General features: G+C 39.4%; 1 protein-coding gene across 1 annotated transcript in view; it reads right to left on the reverse strand.

The window, feature by feature from the left end:
- Positions 1 to 19222, reverse strand: part of Nsf (N-ethylmaleimide sensitive factor, vesicle fusing ATPase) — a 133480-nt gene that overhangs the window by 58993 nt on the left and 55265 nt on the right. The window contains exons 9-12 of the mRNA XM_048367274.1: positions 6921 to 7120; positions 2604 to 2769; positions 958 to 1032; positions 575 to 762 (exon numbers count right to left, since the gene is read on the reverse strand). Of these exons, the coding sequence (XP_048223231.1) occupies positions 575 to 762; positions 958 to 1032; positions 2604 to 2769; positions 6921 to 7120 (629 nt within the window). The remainder of the gene's footprint in view (positions 1 to 574; positions 763 to 957; positions 1033 to 2603; positions 2770 to 6920; positions 7121 to 19222) is intronic.

The following is a 19222-nucleotide window of genomic DNA, read 5'->3' on the forward strand; positions in this document are numbered from 1 at the left end:
GCCCAAGCTATTAGTTGAGATGAAGGTCTCACAAACTTTTTGCCTCGACTGGTCTAGAATCCTAATCTTCCTAATCCTTACTTCCTGAGTAGCTAGGATTACAACACTGAGCCAACAGCAATTAAAAAAATTTTTTTTCTCACGCCTGTAATCCTAGCTACTCAGGAAGCAGAGATCTGAGGATCACAGTTCAAAGCCAGGCTGAGCAGTCTATGAGACTTTTTTTTTTTTTTTTTTTTGTCAATCCTGGGCCTTGGACTCAGGGCCTGAGCACTGTCCTTGGCTTCTTTTTGCTCAAGGCTAGCACTCTGCCACTTGAGCCACAGCGCCACTTCTGGCCATTTTCTACATATGTGGTGCTTGGGAATCGAACCCAGGGTTTCATGTATAGGAGGTAAGCACTCTTGCCACTAGGCCATATTCCCAGCCCCAGCAATTAATTCTTATTCCATCTCCCTTCCCAATCAAAAGTCAATATTACCCTAGTATTGGCATACTTGAAAGGAAAAAGGATGTATGACAGCATGGTATTAGAGGGCTGCAAATGCCAATGTATTTAATCGATTTTCCTGACCTTTATGTGTCTGTTCATAGCAGTAGACTGTGCTGCTCGAACAAGACCTTCCAGTTCAGCACCACTGAAATTCTTGGTTTCCACAGCCAGTTCTTTAATGTCCACATCTGCCGAGAGTAACTGGTGCCCTCTCATCCTTGCTGTGTGGATGTGAAGGATCTGTAGTCGACCTTTTTCATCTGGTAAGCCTGATTAAATTAAAAACAAAGTAGACAGTTTGCTAACCTATGAGCCCATCAGAGGAAATTATTATAACCCTAATGCTTTCTTTCTTGAATGATATACAGATAGTACATGTGTACTCTATGTCTCTGTCTCTCTCTCTCTTTCTCTCTCTCTCTCACACACCCACACACATACCCATCAGCAATAGATTTGCTTACCTATCTCCATTTTAACTTCCAGTCTTCCAGGTCGAAGGAGAGCCTCATCTATCAGATCTGGTCTGTTGGTCATTCCTGAATGTAGACATCAATACAACACAACAAACAAATGATAATAGTTCAAAAAGGAAAAAAAAGTTCCTTCAGCATATGTAAAACTAGTCATTTACTGGCACTGTGGCTCAAAGCAGTAGAGCACTAGCCTTGAGCAAAAAGAACTCAGGGACAGTACCCAGACCCTGAGTTTAAGCCCCATGACCAACAAAACAAAAACCAGGAAAAAAATAGTCATTTACTTAACAAGATAAGATGACATTTCTTTGTTTATTTTTGTTTGTCTTGTTTTTTGCCAGTCCTAGGGCTTGAACTCAAGGCCTGAGCACTGTCCCAGGCTTCTTTTTGCTCAAGGCTAGCACTCTACCACTTGAGCCACAGCACCACTTCCTGCTTTTTTCTACATATGTGGTGCTGAGGAATTGAACGGAGGGCTTCATGTATACAACGCAAGCACTTTACCACTAGGCTATATTTCCAGCCCATAAGATGACAATTCGTAAGCATGAAACAGAACCAAACAAGTATTTGTTCACAATCTGCTTTAAATGAAAATACCAAGAGACTTTTTAATGAAATTTCCAATATTTAAAAAGAACATTTAAGATTCAGAGAGCATAAGTAACCTATGAAAGGGAGAGGTAAGCAAAGTGAACTTGATCTCTCTAACTCCAAAGTCCCGTCCTTTCTTTATAGGATAGTATTTTCAACTTTCATAAAATAGTAGCAATCCCCCCCCCCCACCCTTTCCCACTGCCCAAAGTCATCATAAGAAGAAACTCACTACATAAAAGTTAGGATAGGGGCTGGGAATATGGCCTAGTGGTAGAGTGCTTGCCTTGCATACATGAAGCCCTGGGTTCTACTCCTCAGCACCACATAAATAGAAAAGCCACAAGTGGTGCTGTGGCTCAAGTGGTAGAGTGCTAGTCTTGAGCAGAAAGAAGCCAGGGACAGTGCTCAGGCCCTGAGTTCAAGCCCCAGGACTGGAGGGAAAAAAAGTTAGGACAAGAGGTTATAATGACAATGCAGAATCTAAGCTTACACCCTGAGCCTCTCTAAGGATCCTGGCAGACCTGTAGCAGAAACTAAAACCTACTACATCACATTATATTGCCATTTTTATCTGTGGATAAGCTACAAGCTTAACCTACAACTCACTAAAACCCATCTTTTCTTTTCTTTTTTTTTTTTTCTCTCAAATTTTTATTATCAAACTGATGTACAGAGAGGTTACAGTATCATACGTTGGGCATTGGATACATTTCTTGTACTGTTTGTTGCCTTGTCCCTCTCTTTTATTTTCTTTAAGACTACACATTAAAACAATTAAATACTTCAATTGATTCTAATTTGGAGACACCAGCAAAACAATGTAATTATAAGCAATACAGATCTTAACGTGTCTAATATTTCTGAAGAATAGAACTTCCTTTGTTTGGATTTATTTTTAACTGTATTTTTTTTTGTCTTTTCTTGTTGGTTGATACTGGAGATTGAACCTAGGGCACTGCACTTGCTAGGCAAGCACTTTACCATTGAGCTGCATCCCAGTCCAAGAATACAACATCATTAAACAAAAGAAAACATACCAATGACGAGGATGTTGTTCAGCTGCTCAACACCATCAATTTTGGACAGCAACTGGTTGACAACAGTGTCATGAACTCCTGTGCTACCAGCCATGCTCCCTCTCTGCTTGCAGATGGCATCGATTTCATCAAAGATGATGATGTGCAAACCACTGTTAGCACCAAGCTATTAAGGGAAGAAATTATGTTAAAGGTCATATAATTTGAGTGTATAATGAAACAAACTTATTTTAAAAAGCTTTCAACAGGTTAAATTCAGTCCATTTTGACTAGTAAATACAGCAAGTATAATTTAATCATGATTGTTGCTTTCTCAGAGAACTGTATTCTCAGAATTCTGCAAACTAAAATTACATTCCAGAACCTCATACTGGATAGCCATAAAACAAAAATATATGCTGCTATATGCTAAGTAACTATATAAGTAGAAAGTAATTAATTATTCTAAATTAGCTGTGAATTTATGTACCTATCTCACTAATTGAAACAATTCATATTTAGCAGATCAGCATGGGTCAACTTCCTCTTATTTTTTGAGTTTTGGTGAAAAGTTGTCCCAGAAGCAGTAGATTTGATGTTTTCTTTGTCATTTTAAATAGTTAAAAGATTACCTCCACCCAGAAGGTGGCTGGGAATAGGGAAATTGGGTAAAGAAATGGAATATGATTCATATTCACTTATAGAAACAGATGAGTTCTCCATAAAGTAAAACAGAGAACAGAGACAAAGCTTAGAAGAGGCACGGGTGTGTCTTTTTTTCTGTTTTAATACTGAAAATATTCACTCTTAAACAAAATTAGTTCATTTATTTTATCTATTTATTTTGCTGGTACTGGGGCTTGAACTTTGACCTGAGGGCTGTCTCTTAGCTTTATCACTCAAAGCTAGCATTCTATCACTTAAGCCACAGCACCACTTCTGCTTTTGGTTGTTAACTGGAGATAAGAATCTCAAGGAGGGGCTGGGAATGTGGCTTAGCGGTAGAGTGCTTGCCTAGCATGCATGAAGCCCTAGGTTCGATTCCTCAGCAGCACATACACACAAAAAGCTGGATGTGGTGCTGTGGCTCAAGTGGTAGAGTGCTAGCCTTGACCAAAAGGAGGCCAGGGACAGTGCCCAGGCCCTGAGTCCAAGCCCCAGGACTGGCCAACGCCCCCCCCCCCAAAAAAAAAGAATCTCAAGTACTTTCTAGCCCCAGCTGGCTTTGAACAGGGATCCTCAGACCTCAGCCGCCTGCTTTAACCAGGATTTACAGACGTGAGCAACCAGCACCCAGCTTCTTCAACAAATATTTTAAAAGTTAAATTCAACCCTGAAAAAAAATCAATTTAATTTATCAAATCTCTTGTTATTATTATGTCTACTGGACAGACATCTAATGAATGACACATGAAGGCTTATTGCTTAAAAAAATCCCACACCAAAAACCATTCACCTTCCCCTCTTAAGAGAAGATTGGTAGTGAAAAATTGTAACTGCAAGCTTAGTTTTACCAAAGCTATAATTTGCCATTTTTAATGAAAAACTAGAATATTCTTGTGACTGAAAAAATGTTGATGTTGCTAGAATCACAACTCCCTTCTCAGTCCAACCTCAAAAACAGCCTATATGGACAGAGATTCCAAGGACAATAAGAACACTGTGTTTAATTATTACAGGTCAATCTGTCCTAAACATAATTCAGTGCAATCCTGACCTTTTCAGAGCCTTACTAATCTTGTGACCTGTCATCAGTTCCCCTCCCTGCAACTGCGTCAGTATAATAACATTAATTTTTACAGGTGTATTAGTTAAATAAAGACAAATTCTTACTGCAATAAATTAGGAACAAGGAAGGAAGGATGTCAAGATTAATGTTCACAGATTAATATAGGTGAGGCATCAATAAACCATTTACTAAAGGATTTACATTTCCACAATGCAATCCTCTTGAATTCACTGGCTTCTAGCTTTTTTTTTTTTTTTTTTTTTTTTTTTTTTAAAAAAAACCATCTGCAGTCTTTCCCCATAGAAACAGAGCTGATGCTGTTGAGCCCCTGGCAACAGCCTTCAAAAGTGGCTGTTCTATATTTAACTAGTTTGACCTATATGGAAGTGCTCATCTCTGTCAGCCTAAACTGTCCAGAATCACAGAAGGGATGCACTTCTTTATTATATAACACGCATTTACTCTGCATGGGGTCGTTAGCTAGGTATATCAAGCCATTTCTAGATATTAAGACTGAGAAAGGCATAACTAAAAAAGACTGTCTATGATTAATTTCTATCTAGAAATTCTTTGCCATCTCAGTTTAATCATTAGTAGTGTCATATTTAAACTGCCTGCAAGTTTAAAAACAGTATTAAAGTTACCTATGCAGCCATGTAAAAACTACCTAATAGAGACAAGCTTTATAAAATAAGCATCCAGGATCATTAGAGTCAATTTTAAGTTTCATTATGAGCAGTTCCAACTATTTATTAATAAAGATTAATATCTCACTATTTTTAATTTTTGTGCTAGTCCTGGGACTTAAACTCGGGTCTTGGGTGCTGTCTCTGAGCTTTATTTATTTTTTGCTCACAGCTAGCTCTACCACTTCCAACCTTTTGATGGTTAATTGGAGATAAGAGTCTCTTTCCTGCCTACGCTGACTTTGAACCTTGATCCTCAGCTATCGGCCTCTGAGAAGCTAGAATGACAGATATGAGTCACTGGTACTTGGCGATATCTCATGATATTAAAGAAAATAAATTTTACAAAGAACAAAAAGGAAAATTGATTTTTAAAATAGAATACAATGCAATTTATCTTCCAGCAACCATCAGAGTCCATTGGGTCTTTTTAAAAAATAAAATATAGGATACATTTAGTTCATCATCCTTGAAATTATGTCACTATCAATTATTTTAACTATGTTTAAAAGCAATTAATAGGGCTGGGACCATGGCCTAGTGGCAAGAGTGCTTGCCTCATATACATGAAGCCCTGGGTTTGATTCCCCAGCACCACATATATAGAAAATGGCCAGAGGTGGTGCTGTGGCTCAAGTGGCAGAGTGCTAGCCTTGAGCAAAAAGAAGCCAGGGACAGTGCTCAGGCCCTGAGTCCAAGGCCCAGGACTGGCAAAAATAAATAAATAAATAAATAAATAAAAGCAATTAGTAAAGGCTGGGAATGTGGCTTAGGGGTAGAGTGCCAAGCATGCATGAAGCCCTGGGTTTGATTCTTCAGTACCACATAAGTAGGAAAAGCCAGAAACTGCTCTGTGGCTCAAGTGGCAGAGTGCTAGCCTTGAGCCAAAAGAAGCTCAGGGACAGTGCCTAGGCCCTGAGTGCAAGCCTCAGGACTGGCAAAAAAGTAAAGGAAAGACAATATAATTAACTGAGAAAAACAATGAAACACTGAAGTGAGTATCATTATGCCACCATTCCTGGCCAGAATGCAGGAGGAAAAGATGAATAAAGAACTATATTGACTTTCTAAATAGGAAATAGAATATCACACAAATACTAAAAAGACCAATAGATTTATTGAAAAATATAAGTAGAACACAGAAACATCATTTTTTTTAATCAAGTGATTTTCTTTTGGCCCCTCAGAAATAGCATTCAATGGCTCATTCCCATGATTTCTGTTGAGAAGACAGTGGCTAACCTTAAGCTGACTAAATGGGATCTGCTAACATTAGAGAGGGCAATCTGCTTTATACAGTTTACCACTTCAAAAGTTAAAGTTGGGGCTGGGGATATAGCCTAGTGGCAAGAGTGCCTGCCTCGGATACACGAGGCCCTAGGTTCGCTTCCCCAGCACCACATATACAGAAAACGGCCAGAAGCGGCGCTGTGGCTCAAGTGGCAGAGTGCTAGCCTTGAGCGGGAAGAAGCCAGGGACAGTGCTCAGGCCCTGAGTCCAAGGCCCAGGACTGGCCAAAAAAAAAAAAAAGTTAACTTTCATCCAGAAACATTCACACATACTCAGAATGTCTGACTAAATGTTGGTACAAATGTTTATGTGCCCTATGGCCAAGGCAAGTTGACACAAAAAACTAACCATCATAGTAACTCTGGTCTAATTTTTTAAGTTTGTTTGTTTGGGTGTTTTTGCCTGTATTGGGACTTGAATTCAAGGCCTCAAGATGGCTCAGCTGCTTGCTTGCTAGGTTGGCACTTGTGCCTATTTTACTCTTTTCTAAGGCCAAGACTTACTATTCTACTTCAAATAATTCCATTCACTGTAAAACAGGCTGCTTCAGTGTAAGTAAGGTAGCTTTCTGCATGTGAAATATCATACAAGTGATAAAAAAAGAATTTACTGTTATTCATATATACACATTACCCTCCTTTGCTCCTCTTCAGCATCAGCAAAAAGTTTACGAATGTTAGCCTCTGATTCTCCCACGTATTTGTTAAGGATTTCTGGCCCATTGACCACTTTGGGCTCTCTTGCATTTAACATCTTGCCAATCTGCCGAGCCAAGAGAGTCTTACCACAACCTGGGGGTCCATACAACAGGATGCCCTTAACATGTTTACAACCTGAAAGGGAAAGGAAAACATACTTATAACTAGCTAAAATGCAAGTAAGATATCAAAGGAAGTTTTTGTCTTCTTCATATGCACTTTAGGAAAAATGCAGTGATGCCCCTTTTCATACATTAATATCCATGTGCTTATACATAAAGCAAGAATGAGTCATCATGACTTGTTTAAAAAAAAAACACACCCAAAACAATTCCTAACTAATGTCAAATAAAAAAGTTGCTGGTGCCAGGTGCTGGTGGCTCACACCTATAATCATAGCTACTCAGGAAGCTGAGATCTGGGGATCATGGTTCAAAGCCAGTCCAGATAGAAAATTCCCCATGAAACTCTTACCTCCAATTAACCACTCAAATGCCAGAAGTGGCACAGTGGCTCAAAGTAGCAGAGCACAGCTTTGAGCAACAGAGCTCAGGAACAGCACCCAGGCTGAGTTCAAGCCCTATGACTGACAAAAAAAAAAAAAAAAAAAAGAGTTGCTAGTTAACAAATCTTTAGAAGAATATATTTTCACTATCAATTAAAAGAAATGCTTTGTGTGTGTATATGTATCAGTCCTGGGGCTTAAACTCAGGAACCAGGTTCTGTCATTTAGCTTTTTTGTTCAAGGCTGGCACTCTACCACGTGAGCCACAGCTTTACTTTCAGCCTTTTTGTGGTTAAAGATAAAAGTCAATGGACTTGCATGCTTAGGCTATCTTTGAACTGTGATCCTCAGATCTCAGCTTTCTGAGTAGCAAAGATTTACAGGCATGAGTCACCACAGCACCCAGTTTAAAAGAAATAACTTTTAACTCCAAAAATGTCTCTGTGCTCTTAAATATCTTTTACATATTACTTATTTTCAGTATCTATAAGGTCAAAGGAAATCTGTTTTGAAGCAAATCTGATTGAAAACAAATTTATTATAATACAGTAGGCTACAGAAATTATATCTTCATCTTAGAAAACAGGTCTAACAGCCACTTCAGGCACTTGAAAAAGAGGCAAACATGCCCGAGCTGGATGAGTACAGCTCAGGGTCCAGATGGATGGCAGCTCTGTGGACAAAACTGAATGCCTTATCTACTTCAAAGGACTAATGTCAAGTGAGGTACACGTTTACCTCTTTAGAGCAACCTGGATGAAAATGAAGTTTCAAAAGCAGTATTTTATTTTCTAGACAAGCAATGCTAAATGCCTTAAAAATGCCACTAACAATCCAAGATAGTAAGACTGATGACTGAGACTCCCCAGGGCTTTTCTAGTCAATGCTACATGAGTATCTACACCATTCACTAAGATGAAGATGATACATGACTTCTGTTTGCTCCTCTGGAGACCTTCATCTTTCTAGCAGCTTCAATTAAGGTGCATGGCTCCTTTTTGATGAGTTTCTTCTTTATATTACACTGAAAAAGCATTCTTTGAAATAATGGAATATTAGATTTCAGTGTCACACTCATAACTATGGATGAAAAAGGTCTCCGAAAATGCAATATATACAGTATGTCCCCATAGAAAATAGTTTGTTCTTATTTGGAATGAAAGCCTTAAAAACTGCATCTCAGCCAGACACCAGTGGCTCACACCTGTAATCCTATTCAGGATGCTGAGATATGAGGATCATGGTTCAAGCCAACTCAGGCAGAAAAGTACATGAGACTCTTATCTCCAATTAACTAGCAGAAAGCTGCAAACAGAGCTGTAGCTCAAGTGATAGAGTGCCAGCCTTGAACAAAAAGCTAAACAACAGCCTCTACACCCTGAGTTCAAACCCAGTACCAGCACCAAACAATAAATAAACAAATGAATAAAGGAGAGAGGAAGGGTGAGCAAATGCAGTTCTTATATTAAATAGACATTACATAAAAACTGAGCCATGTACTTGAGGATAGGAATGAGATGGGGGAAACAGAGGAGATTGATGGAAGAGGTAACATTGATCAAAATGCATTGTATTTTCAACCTGACTTATGGAATTGTAAGTTCTTCATACACCTACTTAATAAAAAAAACAAAAATATTGGGTGCTTATGGCTCATATCTATAATCACTGCTACTCAGGAGGCTGAAATCTGAGGATTGTGGATCAAAGCCAGTTCAGACAGAAGTCTGTGACTCTTATCTCCAATTAACTAGAAGTAAAGTCAGAAGTAGTACTGCACCAGGCATAATTAGATAAATAAAGCCTAGCATGTAAAATGTGCAAAGTTAAGGGCCAAAAAATCAAAATGTTGATTCCTTTTTTTTTCCAAAACTCAAATTGCAAAATTAGTTGAAATTCTTAATTTATTGGATAGTGCTTTTGTCCATTGCTGAACTAATTTTAATACCTAAAAAGCATCTGCAATTACTGAGACTGTGAATTTAGCAAAACAAACTATATAGTATAAATATTAGAAACCTAAACTTTGTATCTCTGGTTTCATAAATGGAAAAACTTAGTTTGATGTGATGTGAAGTAAATAAATCAGAAAATATTGCCAAAACAGATATATATGCATGATATGGAACTTCTCACATGTCTCTCTGAGATGACGGAACATATTCAATCTCACACCAATAGGGAAGTCTTAGAAGCTTCAGTCTGCATTAGTAGTCTAATTCTTCCAGGATCTCAAGTAAGCACATCAAAAATACACTGACATGTAAAGATTTTTGAAATCCACTTCCACAAAGAAATCAGTTCCTTGAATAAGCAGTAGAAATAGGACCTCGTTATTACTATTATTATAGTCTTTTCTGACTTATTAAATAAGCACTGGTCTCTAATTTTAAATGAGTCATAAAAACTAATTCCATTCAACAAAAGTGTATTGAGCTCCTGTTTGGACTAGGTACTAAAGTAGGTGTTAGGGATACAAACATGAAAAGGACAGTCTTTACCTGCAGGGAATTCCTGGCTTAGGAAAGACAGAAAGAAAAGTGTTATCTGTAATGTAATATGACATATTAGAGATATGTATGAAATGTTTTTGAATTCTAGCCAAGACAGACTGATTCTACCCAGATGATGGCAGAAAATTAGGGATGGACACAGGGGAAGAGATGACATTGATAGGTCCTGGAAGAATGAGTCAAGTTTTAGGGTTGGGCACTGAAGAAATGGCACCACAAACAGAGAAACTACCATGCTCAAAGGCAAACAGTATGGACATAGACACTTTTTTCTCCCAGTTGTCATGAGTGACAGCTGTGGCAAGTTCCTAACTGGCTGGCTTTGACACTGTGCTCACAAGTTTTTCTCTTTTTGCCAAGTCCAGGACTCAAACTTAGTACCTGAAGCTTTTGCTCTACAAACTGAGCCACAACTCCAACCCCTACAAGTTTTTAAATTGTTTTACAGGTGGTGAGATATATGTATAATATGCTAACATTTCTGGTAATGCAGTGGAAGGATTGGTTAACAAAGAGGCAGAGGATGGAAGGCTACCTACAGGACTATTCTTAATCTTTTCTGAAGACACTGACTGGCTGGATTTTTGCCAATTGAGCTTTCATATCCCTCCAGTCCTCTGGGAGGATAGGAAACAATGAATTCAGAGGCATCCAGAGGACACCCTCCTCCACATGCCCACATGCCCAGCTTGCTCCCCAGCTTCTCTAGGATATTAAGCTTGGCTCTGGGGAGACTCTGATCCCTGGCTATTGGACATCTGACTGCTATTCCTTTTTTCCCCTTGATGTCTTATAGGCCTCCTCACTAAGGGAACATCAGTATCCTAGGTTAGCAAAGGGAAGGCATGAAAGAAACTTTTGGAATTTATTGAAATGTATTCTCTGTGCTTTCTCTTACTCTCACTTTCTTTTGCTCATAACGGGGCTTGAAATCAGGGCCCCATGCTTGTTAGCCAAGTGCCCTACCACTTGGGCCATGCCTTTGGACTTCTTTGCTTTAGTTATCTTCTTGTGAAGTCCTGCACTTTTGCCCAGGCTAGCTTCAGAAAACAATTTTCCTATCTTTACCTTCCATGTAGCTGGGATTTTAGCTGTGAACAATTGCATTGCTGTTTCTCATTTTCTTTCACAAGGAATAGTCTAAGGAGCCAGGGAGGTATACAAATGTAAAAATTTGCACACAGTTCTAAGGGGATTCTGTGTGTGTGTGTATGTGTGTGTGTGTGTGTGTGTGTGTGTGTGTGTGTGTGTGTGTGTGCATGCCAGTTCTGGGTTGAAGGTCTGGGAGTAGGAGTGGTCTCTGAACTTTTGTGCTCATGACTAGCTTTTACCACTTGAGCCATAGCTCCACTTCCTGCTCTTTTGGTGGTTAATTGGAGATGAACGTCTCATAAACTTTCTTGCCTAGGCTGGCTTCAAACTGCAATCCTCAGATCTCTGCCTCCTGAGTAGCTAGGATTACAGGCATGAGCCACAAGTGCCCAGCCTGACTTGATTCTTAAACTCCTTGAGGTCAATCCATGGAATCTAAACAGGATACTAAATAATCCAGGTAAGACACTGGGAATAGAAAGGCGCAAGAGTCACAAATGTGCAAGATATTCACCAGAACTTAGAGAATAAATGGAAATGAGAAGGAAGAAAGATCCAAAGATGATATAAACATATATAACCTGATACATGAATAAAATAATGATGACCACAGAGACACCAAAAACGTGGAAAAGGAAAAAGAGCCAATTTAGAGAAAAGGAAAAGATCAAAACTACTTATTCTACAGACACACACACATACACACGCACACACACGCATGCATGCACGTGCACGCACACACACACACACACACCAAAAACAACAACACAAAAGAAGATTTATTTATTTGACAAGAGTTTCACTATGTTGCCCAGGCTGGTCTCAAACTCATAGGCTCGTGTGATCCTTCCATCTTAGCTTCACAAGTAGCTGTGACTATAGCTGTGCGTCACTGCACCCAACACACAAAATGTTTAAGCAGACAACAGAAACACAGGCTGAAGGTACAAAAGATTGAGGCCTGGGAAGTCTGACTTAAAAATTTGGAAGTTCATGCTGACCTAGGTAATAGGTCTTGAACCAGGATTCAAATATTTTGAGGAGGTACCTTCCTGCTACTTAGAAGGAAGCTAAGTGCTACAAACAGGTTCAGGATCACACTTTCAGAAACTGGCAATACAGAAGGGTGACTCAGGAAGACAGCTTGTCAGGAGGCCTCTCTTTCTGAGACTTGTTACGCATAGAGGAAGAAGAAAGCTGAGATTAGGCTCCTTAGCTTTTGGTGATTGTAGGAAGCAGGAGCTAGCAAGTCTTGTACAAAATAAGGGATGAAGAGGGGATATTGAGCTACATGGTAGTGGTTTAGAAAGAGCACACAGCATCAGGGAGATAAGCCTGAGCAGATGGATGTCATTCCCTTATGTAAAGGAACTGGACATATGAGATTCAGGTCAGAGAGGGATCAGTCTCTGATATATTATATAAGCAAGTCACAATGGTATAGATAAGAGTAGATTATTTTTTTTGGGCCAGTCCTGGGGCTTGGACTCAGGGCCTGAGCACTGTCCCTGGCTTCTTCTTGCTCAAGGCTAGCACTCTGACACTTGAGCCACAGAGCCACTTCTGGCCATTTTCTGTATATGTGGTGCTGGGGAATCGAACCTAGGGCCTCATGTATACGAGGCAAGCACTCTTGCCACTAGGCCATATCCCCAGCCCAAGAGTAGATTCTTATTCAATTCCATAAATACAAATTCCACCTATGCTAAGAAAACATATTGACTTCTTTTAACTATTGCTTCAAAACTGAGTCTTACAGATTAGCAACATGAAGTCAATAATTGGACTTAATTAATATAATTTGAAGTCAACCTATTTAGACACAATACTGTTAACTAACCTTTCAATCAAAGTTAAGGTAAAAAAAAAAAAAAACTACCACAGAGTTGGGCACCAGTGGCTCATGCCTGTAGTCCTAACTAGTCAGGAGGCTGAGATCTGAGAATCACAGTTTGAAGTTAGCCCAGGCAGGAAAGTCCATGAGACTCTTATTGCCAATTAACCACCAGAAAACCAGAAGTGGTGCTGTAGCTCAAGTGGTAGAGTGCCTGTCTTGAGCAAAAGAGCTCAGTGATAGTGCCCAGCCCTTGAATTCAAGCCCCATAACTGACAAAAAAAAAACCAATCACCTTTCACATATCTGTTCTAGACATTTGGGTTTTTTTTTTTTTTTTTGGCCAGTCCTGGGCCTTGGACTCAGGGCCCGAGCACTGTCCCTGGCTTATTCCCGCTCAAGGCTAGCACTCTGCCACTTGAGTCACAGCGCCGCTTCTGGCCGTTTTCTGTATATGTGGTGCTGGGGAATTGAACCTAGGGCCTCGTGTATCCGAGGCAGGCACTCTTGCCACTAGGCTATATCCCCAGCCCCGACATTTGGTTTTTTAATCTTGTACAAGATTAAAGCTTTGCTCTGTGTGTGTGTGTGTGTGTGTGTGTGTGTGTGTGTGTGTGTGTGTGTGTGTGTACATGTGCTCAAACCTGTACTCAGGGCCTAGGCACTGTCTCTTGGCTTTTTCACTCAAAACTGGTGCGCTATCTCCTGAGCCACAGCTCCACTTCCAGCTTTTTGCTAGTAAATTGGAAATAAGCGCTCACAGACTTTTTACAGGTGTGAGCCTGTAACTTGTGCCCTGCTTAAGCTTTAATTTTTGTGCCCAAGTTACTTGTATCTTTCCCCCTTTCTCTATAACTTACCCATGTAAAAACTGTTGTGGGCTGCTGTGTATAACTGAATATAGTCCCAAAGCATTGGTTTTCATTTCCAGTATCCAAGTACTTAACTGCTTGTTTTATTAACTGTTCAGTATGTGCTTGAGACACCTTGAAGTGATTGCTGATTCTCTTTAGCATAGAGCCTTGCTCACAATGACAGGCATTTCCAGCCCCACTGATGAAAGTGATACACAAAAATATCTATGAGCCAGGCATCTATGGCACATGCCTATAATCCTAGCTACTTAGGCTGAGATCTAAGGATCACAGTTCAAAGCCAGCCTGGGTAGACAAATTTGAGAGACTCATCTCAAATTAACTGGAAGCTAGAAGTAGAGGTGTGATGCAAGTGACAGAGCACCAGCCTTGAATGAGAAAGCTAACCAAGTGCTGGAGACAATGAGTTCAAGTCCCTAGTACTGGAACAACAAAAAATATGTAATCTAATAAATTACAATTGCTTTTCTTGAATGGTTTAGTTTAAAAAATCATATAGCCTTACTTTTGCAACACAAAGAATAAACAGTAATGTTTACTCTTCATAATCTTAACATATAATTATAAAATATGATATATTTGTATTTTCTAAACTCATTTTACAAAGCAATGAATTTCTTTTGTTTTCTTTCTGGTTTTTTTTTTTGGTTGATTGTGGGGCTTGAACTCAAGGCCTGGGCGATGTTGCTGAGCTCTTTTTGCTCAAGCCTAGCACTCTACCACTTTGAGCCACAGTGCTACTTCCAGTTTCCTACCAGGTTAACTGGAGATAAAAGTCTCACAGATTTTCCTACCCAGGTTGACTTTGAACTGTGATCCTCCTGAGTAGCTAGGATTACAGGCATGAGTCACTGCCACTCTGCTAAAGAAATGAATTTCTTTTGTTTTCCCTAGCTGTCATCAGAAACCAGCTACAGTAAGGAAAAACTGTCAGTCAGCCTGTAGGTATTCAAAAGAGGAAGAGCGATAACAAACACTAATCATACACCAGAGTAAACAGAATGACAGTAGCATAGTATGATTATTAGAAGTGCCAGAATAATGTTAAGATAGTAGTGCTTAATTCATTTCAACATGATCCACACACATATAAATACACACACACATATACACACACACACACACACACACACACACACACACACACACAGAAGGGGAGGGGGTAACGTGCTTTTTAAATGATTAGTGTTAAAAGGGAAACCCAAATGGCTTCCAACTCAAATGCAGACAGATTCAGTTTGCCAGAGGGGAGGCTATTAAAGAACTAGTGGCAAGTTAGGACACAGTCACAAATTTTGTGAGCTTCTCTATGCAGTTGTGCAAATCCGATTTGAATTCTTCACTTAAAGGTATGTGCGCTTGGAGACAATATAATCATAATTAATATTTGATCTTTTGATTCAAGGTTTTTATAATGTCAACTTCTCTCTCGTTCTTAAAAAATTAACTGAAACAAAAATCAATAGTATTTTTTTAGTTCTGCTTGACTTGCCAATTTAGTAGTAGAGTATGATTATTTACTATAAGAAACGGTTTTGTCTTTTTCAGACATGCATTGAGGACTTCTATCAACTTATTATATAAGACAGACTTTTGCTTGTATTGATCAGCATTTAAAACAGGTTAACCCTCAGCCAGGTATGGTGGTGCATGTCCACAATCCCAGTACTAAGGCTGAGGCAAAATGATTGCAAGAGGCCACATAGTAAGGCTACATAGTAAACTAGGCTACATAGTAAGCTTGAGATTTAATGAGCTACATAATGAGATTCTGTGAAAAAGCAAACTAACTAAATAACAACAAAAATAAAATAGGTGTTGTCCTCTACATTTGCTTAATAATGCACTTTTTTTTTTGCCAGTCCTGGGCCTTGAACTCAAGGTCTGAGCACTGTTCCTGGCTTCTTTTTGCTCAAGGCTAGCACTCTACCACTTGAGCCACACCACCACTTCTGGCTTTTTCAATATATGTGGTGCTGAGGAATGGAACCCAGGGTTTCATGTATGCGAGGCAAGTGCTCTATCATTAGGCCATATTCCCAGCAATAATGCACTTTTTACATCTTTAAGAAGGGGGTATTAGGGGCTGGGAATATGGCCTAGTCGTAAAGTGCTCGCCTTGTATACATGAAGCCCTGGGTTCGATTCCTCAGCACCACATAACATGTAGAAAAAGCCGGAAGTGGGGCTGTGGTTCAAGTGGTAGAGGTGCTATCCCTGAGCAAAAAGAAGCCAGGGACAGTGCTCAGGCCCCGAGTTCAAGCCCCAGGACTGGAGGAAAAAAAAAAAAAAAGAAGGGGGTATTAGTAGCTCATCCCCATGATACTAGCTACTGAGGAAGCTCAGGAACTGGAGGGTTGTGGTTTAAAGGTAGCCTGGGCAGAAAAGTCCTCAAGACTCCATCTCCAATTAATCAGCAACAAGGCAGAGGTAGAAGCATAGTGTAAATGGCAGAGTTACAGCCATGAACAAGCAAGCCAAGTTAAGAGTGCAAAGCTCTGAGTTCAAACCCGCGTACCAGCAGAAAAGGTAGCATTTAAGATAAGACCACTACTACTGAGCCCATCTAGACAGTCAGGTCTTTGATCATCATTCTCTGGACATCATTTTGTCTAGACTTGCTGCTGCCTCACCAACTTTAAAACGCCAAGAGCATTTTGAATTCTGCTATGATAAAAAGTGAAAAAGATCTATGCTGTGAGCGCCAAGCAGCTGTGCAAGATGTCTACCACATGACTAGTCTATATCAAAATTAGTCAGCCAAGATTTAAATAGATCTTCTCATTAGATAGCCTAGAACTAAGGATGGGATATGTGGAGCAACTCTCCTAACTAATCTGACACCACCACCACCCCCCTCTCTCTTACACTCCCTCATAGGGTGTTGCCTGGTATTTCATGAATTCTTGATGACAAAGATCATGCTGCTCCTTAGCAGGTCCTACCTTGTGCCTTCTGGCAGCATGAATTCTTATTGATTTCAGAGGTATAAAGTTTTTCCTTTCTTACTTATTGATTTCAGAAGTTTTGGCAGTTTTTCCTTTCTTCTTTGTTCCCTATCCCTTAGCTCTAAATTCTTTACTTGCTGTTCTATAGGACCTCTGTCTTCTCTAGCAGATAACTTATGCTTTCTTTTCCTTTAGCTGGAGATTCTGCTCACTCTAATAGTTCATGTTTTTCTGTTCCCCAGAAATCACCTCCTTAATCCGGGTGTGGTAGCTCACACCTGTAATCCTAGCACTTGGGAGGCAGAGTCAGGAAGACAGAGAGTTCCAGGCTAGTCTGGGTGACATAGTGAAAGCCAGTCTCACACAAACAAACAAATCATCTCCTTAATACTATCTAACTCTGATCACCTCTTTAGTCTCCATTCTTTAAGACTTACAGAGCTGTTATCAAACATTAATGTATACCAATGTCTAAAACAACTTGTTAAAATGCAGATTTCTAGACATCACTCCAAGACATTTGAATTCATTAATTCTGGAATGAACCAAGCATATGCCTGTATTCCATTTACTCTGGAATCAAAGGCAGAAAGATTGTGAGTTTGAGCCCAGCCTGGGCAAAAGTAGTGAGACCCTATCTCAAACACAAAATATAAACAAAAAGGGCTGGAGACGTGGCTGAAGTGGTAAAGCACACGATGTACTAGGCTCTGGGTTAAATCCTCAGCCAAAAACAAACAAAAAAAACCCCATCTGTTATGAGAGCTGAGGAAGCTGGCTGTTTCACAAGTACTTGGGTCTAAGAGGAAACTGAGACATTATAAGTGCAGTTAAAACTGATAAACTGATACTATGTTCACTTGGTTGCTATTTTATTTAGTGTATATGTATTATGTTCTATATACGTATATGTATATATGTATATATTATATATATGTATATATATTATGTTCTATGTATTATGATCTATAGGCCTCAATTAAATAAGGAGAGATAAGTTGAAGTTTTACTTCATAGTAAACTCAGCGAGTCAAAGTGAAATGAGGATGTCAAATATGTTAATGCAATTTCAGCCGGCATTAAAAGAAGACTAGGACGGTGAGTGCTGGTCATTACAACAATTAACTTACTTGTTCCACTGAGCCTTGGATTTCACAACTTTATCAGTTGACTATAAATAGATACAAAAGCTCAGGGAAATAAATAGGATGGTGAAGGTCTGAGGAACAAGCCTCAAAAGCAATGGCTAGAAGAATCAACCAGACTGGGAAATGCAGCCAATAGAAAGGATGAATCTGAAGATAATTGAGATCTGGACAGAACTTCCTTCTTCATACAGGAGTAGGATCATTCTTGTTCTATGAAATTTCAGAGAAAGAAAGAATTGGAGAATGTAATATAAATGATAAGGATATGTATATCACCTAACAAAGGAAGATTTGACTTGTCCAAAACTGGAATGCAGCCTTAGGAGAAAGTGAGTTTTCTGTCATTAGAGGAATGCAAGTTTAGCCTAAGGAACTTGGCAGAAGTCACTCAACAGAAAGGGAAAGAAGAGTCAAACAAAAGGCAGGTGTGTGAACGAGATCATTCTTAAGATCCCTTGCAATGCTGAGATTATACAATTCTTTTGACATACTTTGATGGAACCAGATAGTTTGGCAGAGTGAGATTTGAAATAAGTATTCTAGGATGAGAAGGAGTGAAGACATTGAAGAATAAGAAGATAATAAATACTGCTTTACTCAAACGTAGTTAAGGGAAGCTATGAAGGGGGAAAAAGTGATCCAAAAAATTAGGAATATTCAGTTATGAGTTTGACAAATGTATACAAAACAAAGATAAAAAGGAAAAAATATGACTCCAACAAACTAGGTAACTTGGGAACTGGAAAGAGAAAAGTATGCATGAAACAGGGGCTAAATGTTTAATAACTATATAAAAGTCTTGAACGTTTAAAGAATTTATTTCAAAACTGAGCACTGGCTCACACTTGTAATTCTAGTTACTCAAGAGGCAGAAATCCAGAAGGTTACAGTTGGGGCAGAAGCGTCTAAGAGACTTCATCACCAAAATAATCAGCCAAAAACAGGCTAGAGGGATGGCTCAAATAGAGCACCAGCCAAGCAAGCTGAGAAAATGGGAGGCCCTGAGGTCAAATCCTGGTACTGGGAGTGGATGGAGGAATTCATTTCAGCAAGAATTTCATGGGATATGGTGGAAGCACCTGGAGATGTACAGAGGAGGCAAAGTAAAATGAATTGCTAAATGCTTAGATAAAAGGAATCAAATTTATATGAATTTGGAAGTAGTTACTAAATCCTCTCCTCCAGTGAAATAGATCTGGAGCTTGAGGGTCAATGTGGGAGGAAGGAGAAGAAGGTAAAAGAAGAAAAATTCCCTGCCAGTGTTTGTAGAAGGCAAGATGCTCTGTGCACTCACCAAGCTATATACATGGTATAGACAATGG

This window comes from Perognathus longimembris, chromosome 17 (assembly GCF_023159225.1).
Source record: "Perognathus longimembris pacificus isolate PPM17 chromosome 17, ASM2315922v1, whole genome shotgun sequence".
In the NCBI taxonomy this organism is placed as follows: domain Eukaryota; kingdom Metazoa; phylum Chordata; class Mammalia; order Rodentia; family Heteromyidae; genus Perognathus; species Perognathus longimembris.